Source organism: Sinocyclocheilus rhinocerous, unplaced genomic scaffold (assembly GCF_001515625.1).
Source record: "Sinocyclocheilus rhinocerous isolate Xijiao unplaced genomic scaffold, SAMN03320098_v1.1 scaffold343, whole genome shotgun sequence".
Taxonomy (NCBI): Eukaryota; Metazoa; Chordata; class Actinopteri; order Cypriniformes; family Cyprinidae; genus Sinocyclocheilus; species Sinocyclocheilus rhinocerous.
Genome location: NW_015626871.1, coordinates 238,010 through 243,632, shown reverse-complemented (window position 1 = coordinate 243,632; position 5,623 = coordinate 238,010). Strand labels below are relative to the sequence as shown.

The 5,623-nt window shown below is 34.9% G+C and overlaps 2 protein-coding genes across 3 annotated transcripts in view; both read right to left on the bottom strand.

The window, feature by feature from the left end:
* Positions 1-912, bottom strand: part of LOC107719503 (signal peptide, CUB and EGF-like domain-containing protein 2) — a 9,096-nt gene extending 8,184 nt beyond the window's left edge. For both annotated transcript variants that reach the window (XM_016526923.1, XM_016526931.1), the window contains exon 1: positions 549-912. In XM_016526923.1, coding sequence (XP_016382409.1) covers positions 549-597 — 49 coding nt within the window. In that variant the 5' untranslated portion in view covers positions 598-912. The remainder of the gene's footprint in view (positions 1-548) is intronic.
* Positions 913-2,009: 1,097 nt separating this feature from the next.
* Positions 2,010-5,623, bottom strand: part of nt5c1ab (5'-nucleotidase, cytosolic IAb) — a 4,319-nt gene continuing 705 nt past the window's right edge. The window contains exons 2-6 of the mRNA XM_016526816.1: positions 5,369-5,536; positions 5,071-5,200; positions 2,947-3,069; positions 2,670-2,854; positions 2,010-2,506 (exon numbers count right to left, since the gene is read on the bottom strand). Coding sequence (XP_016382302.1) covers positions 2,126-2,506; positions 2,670-2,854; positions 2,947-3,069; positions 5,071-5,200; positions 5,369-5,536 — 987 coding nt within the window. The 3' untranslated portion in view covers positions 2,010-2,125. The remainder of the gene's footprint in view (positions 2,507-2,669; positions 2,855-2,946; positions 3,070-5,070; positions 5,201-5,368; positions 5,537-5,623) is intronic.

The window sequence follows — 5,623 nt, the reverse complement described above, 5'->3', positions numbered from 1 at the left end:
TTACTGTACAGCAGAGCTGTGTATTGATTTTGGTCTAAAGATTTGCAGGTTTAGGCCTGTCTTAGTAATCAGGAAGAATGTTGTTGGTAAAATATCTCAAAGATGTACTAAATGTGTCTCTGTATTGAAAAACAACAAACAAACAAATACATACATACATTGTGGGAACTGATTTTTAAAAACACCTAAACACAATTACGTATATATAAACATATTAAACATTAGGTTAAAAATAAATATTGCCTAGATAGACGTTTAATATGATTGATTTTGGAAAAAATAAATAAATAAATAAAACATGTTGTCAACTAACCAGACATACCAAGATACAAAATGTAACGTTAGGCTAATCGAAATGTACATGGTTCATTCACAAAGCGAAATGTTGCTGCCGTTCAAAAAGTGAAACCTTTAAATTTTTCTTCACGACCATGACACTTCTATATATTTTAAAATATTAGTTCAACGATAAAAGTTAAATCCTAAAACGCGTTTTGACATTGCGCTAAATCACATTTATCTGTTAATCTGCTGTTTCGGAAACTCACCCAAAACACAAGCGGTGGCGAGAACAGACAAAACTCCCAAACGCTCCATGATCCAGCGGTTTACTTCAAGAGTCGCCACATCTGTCTATCCATCTGAATTCATCACGACAGACGACAGTATTAGTGTATTATTGGGAACTGTTGAAGATTTCTGCTCTCATTCCCTCTTTCGTGGGCTCATCAATGTCATATGACTCTAATCATGTGATCAGTCACATTCCTAAACAAAGACTGAAACGATGCACTATTACCTTACTATTTGTATAATCTACAAACATTCTGTAAACATGAACTAAACTGAGCACGATCCAGATGTTAGGCGTACTATTTAACGTGGGTGACACATTAACCAGCTGGACGCGAGTTAAAGGTCCGACAGAGTTTCTGAACTGACGACATTTTTGAAGTCCCGCCTTTAAAACAGTCAACAGGACCTCAGAGTTACTATGGTAACTGTAGTTTACACACACACACACACACACACACACACAATGGTAATTTGACGTTAGTGGTTATTTGAAGAAGTGGAGAAATAGGGATATTTCTGTCATTTCGCCCACAGGGTCATTTGTTTTGCTTTAGGCAAGTGACAAAGCAGAAACTATCAAAGCTAGATTGCTTTCCCACACTTGATCTGTTCCATTTCAGATGGCTGGGAAAGTCTATTACCTAGCCTACTTAAATATTTTGCACTCAAATGAGAAAAAAATATGGCCTATTTTTCAACATTTATTTCCTCTTCACTGTTTAATATGGTGTTTAGTGCAAAACACTGACTTGAGCATGCCCTGAGTAACACACAGGATTTCACAAACACCTGAACCAAATTTGTACATAGTGACACTGATGGATTTAAACACTGTATAACAGATGTACACACATAAAGGTTTCAATACAGAGTGTAAAACAGCCCTTTACAGTAAACAATAACAGAGATGGTGCTTCAAAACCAGACCATTACCATATAAAAGCTGAAAATAAGCATGGCTAAAGGCTATATTTATGATATCCAACATGCATTTGGTGCATTTTAGCTTTAGCTAGACTCTGGCATAATAAAATAAATAACATTTGCTATTACATTAGAACAGAAAATGTAACAATTTAACTCAACGGTATAATACCACTTTTTTTCTCTGTTTATTTATGGCTTGATATAACGTAGTAAACAACTTCAAAGCTATGATGTTCAGTGCAAAGGGTCTGCCACTGACAAACTGGCCTATTTTTGGAAGCTGGAAAAGCAAAACTCACTGAGTAGCTATTTTAACACTTTACTGATTTATTTACTTACTTTTGGAAAGTAACCAATTACAAAGAAACTCAAAAATGGCTGGTAGCCACTGACTTCCATAGTACTTTTTTTCCCATACTATGAAAGTCAATGGCTACCGTCAGCTGTTTGGTTACTAACATTCTTCTGAATATCTTCTTCTGGGCTGAACAGAAGAAATAAACTCACACAGGCTAGATGTGTAAATCTAGGAGTAAATGATGAGAGATTTTTCATTTAGGTGTGAAACATCCCTTTAAAACCTTATTTAAACTCCTCACACCCAGGATGAAGAGAGCAGTATTCACTCTAGCTGCTTGGCTGGCATGTCTTTTTTTACATCCCTTGCTGTCTTTGATTGAACCTTCTGGGCAATTCCATAGGGAACATGAGCCGCCACAGTCCCAAGTTCTGCTGCTCCCTCCACATGGAACATTTGATCATCGAAGAAGATGTGAGGTCTGATCTTTTCCAGCATGGGGCCTTTAGGGGCTCCTGCTAGGAACAGGGCCTCATCTGTCTCTAGACCCCAGGAACGTAACGTCTTGAGGGCCCGGGTGCCTGAACTGGCTGCACTGCGAGCTGTAACCAAATAGGTGCGGATGGGACAGTCCAGGCGCTGACCTTTGGCATAGAATTTCTGTTGCAGCTTCCCTAGAGCTTCCAAGAACCCCTTAAGTGGTCCCTATGAAAAATGGTAAGGTAATAATTCACTGTTGTCAGAAGTATAATACCCCTATTTTCTTGTGAAAAAGTCTCAGTAGATGTTTTACAGCAATCATTCACATCATCAATGGAGTTTAAACACAGTATATTATTGCATGCTATTAAATTTAAATTGAACATACATGATCAAGAGGTTTATTTTCATGGGCTTTCTCATGCTCAAAGAACTTGTCCAGTCCGTGGGCTTTGTAGATTCTCTCTGACTCATCTGAAAAGAGAACGGCATCTCCATCGAAGGCCACTCGCAGCTGAGTCTCCGGCACCTCTGTGATTTTTCCAGGTGAGAACACTGTTGCTGCTGCAATTCCTAATAAGAAAGAATTTCATATTGAATCAAAATTAGTATATTTATGATTCTACCATTAAAAGTTAATTAATTCCCCAAACCACTCCACTCACCTTCTTCGATGGCTTCTCTAACTTTCAGTGAATCAGCTGACAGATAAAGGTTGGCGTGGTAGGCTTTCAGATACCCAATAAGACTGTTGCCTCCAGTCATACAAAAGCGCTCTATAAATAGCTCTGGAAATAAAAAAAACAACACAAGATAGTATCTTATAATATCTTTTAATAACTACAATGAGCTCAATTAGTGAATTATTTCTACATCCACACCATCTATCTGTATCTGGACTTGTGTACTGTTTTACAATTCCCAAATAACATAAATTGTGTTTTATTAACATCTAATGATAATTTATTTCTATCAAAACCATATTTTTAATTTACTCATTTCTGAAGTGATGGTCTCCAATAGCTCCTTCAAATTCCCCCCAGAACAAAAAAATATTTATATTATCAAATTTTACCAATATTACTAATTTTTTGATACTTTGGTGATATAATTTATATAAAGCAGAAATAACTTTGGACCCAGTACTGACCCCTGGGGGATGCCACAAGCAAAGCTCAAGCATAAAGATGAATATTCCCCCAACTTCACAAACTGTTTTCTGTCTCTAAATAACTTTTCACCCAGTCCAGTATTACCCCCTAATCCCATACGTTCCAATTTATTAATTAATATATTATGATCAATTATGTCAAAAGCTTTTTTAAGATCTATGAAAACTCCAACTGCAAACTGCTTATGATCTATAGCTTTTGTAATTTCTTCAGCCCAATCAATTGAAGCCAATGATGTTGAACTATTTGATCTGAATCCATATTGACTGACAGAGAGTAATTTATATCTGTCTAAAAATTTATAGTAAAAATTTTTTTTTTTTGGAATTGTGGAAGTAGAGAAACAGGCCTGTAGTTTGAAAAATTAAATCTATCCCCAGTTTTGTACAGAGGAACCACTTTGGCTATTTTCATTTTGTTTGGAAATTTACCGGTTTGAAATGATAGATTACAAATATGTGTTATTGGTTTTGATATCCCCTCAATGACCTTTTTCAGAACTTCATTACAATCAGTCGTTGTTTTATATTTACACTTATTTACGATGTAAGGAAAATTGAGTTGGGATTCCTTTCAATTAAATTGTCATTCCAATCTTCCGATGACACTGGGTCTTGAATTTCTTTTGCCAATTTTGGTCCAACACTCACACAAAAATGATTAAAGCTATTAACCACATCATTCATATTATCCTTTATAGTATTGTTATCAATATAATATTAAGGATAACTTTGTTGTCCAGTACCTTTTTTAATAATGCTATTTAATATAGCCTACCCCATATTCCTTTAATGTTGTTTTTATTAATACTAATATTTTACTATAATACTCCTTTCTACAAACCCGTAAGATACTGGTTAAATTATTTTTATATTTTTTATGTTTATTATATACCTCTCTAATTCTTTGTTTTATAAATTCTCTATAGAGTGTATTCTTCTTTTTACAGGCATTTTGTAATCCCTTTGTCGATCTATGTATTTTTGTTTTCTATAATATTGTATGATTGCAGTTTTTTTCATATAATGATATAAATATTTTTATTGTTAATATTGTTATATGCATTGTCAACATCATTTTCTTTGTATACAACTCCCCAATCTTTAAATAAATAAATACATAAAATCACATTATAGTATAATGAGACTGTGTGAGTAAATGTGCATACTAACAAGTCACTCTTAAATGCATTCGTAGTTTTCTCTGTCCTCACTCGTCTGTAACCTTGTTTTACATCTAGCTATTTTCTCTTATAGTTATTGTCATAAACTGTAAAAACCGGTAGATGATCACTAATGTCATTTATTAATAGTCCGCTCACAGTATTATTTTCAATATCATTAGTAAATATGTTATCAATCAGAGTGGCACAATGGGGTGTAATTCTACTGGGTTCAGTCATTTTTGGGTATAAACCCTTACTGTACATTGTATTAATGAATTTGTCAGGTATTCTGTATCTTCATACAAATTTTTACCAGAAAGAAAGAAATCTGCATTAAAACTTATTAGATGATAAATACTGATATATTACAAGAAAATTGTATATTACAATTGTATATTACAATTTTGAAAGCAACTCAACGTCCCAGTGTGGTCAAACATCTTTTGACTTACGGTAATGGTTAATTGAATTTATGAGCCGAAGTCCCACATGAGCATGATTGCTGGTCATCAGAACCACATCAAAGAGCTCTTCACTGTCTGGATAAAGCTCCCTGAGTCGAGTGTTCACTGCCTCCACCGCCTACACAGCACAGAAAAATAACATTTCCATCTATATCCATAGCTCTGTAGCTTGGATAACTGGATGACAGACATGAATATTTTCTTCCCTGACTTTTTTTTTAAAATTCGTATTAATGATATCATTGCTAATCACTGATGTGTGTAAATACAATAGAACAGGTTTGACCTTAATGAAGGGGAAAGCAGGTCCGGGTGCGAATGGTTCGATCTCATGTTGGATCTGATATTTCAGGTAATCCTCCATTCCCTGCTGCTCATAAATGTCCTGCTCTCGATCCATATTGAAGAGAGCACGTGAGGACACGGCGATGGTGATGGCATTCTGAGGCTGTGGCTGAATAAACATAATATTACATACTGAAGGTATAGGCCATACATTTTTGGTTTCTATTTGAGTGTTATTTCAAATATATTTCAAATT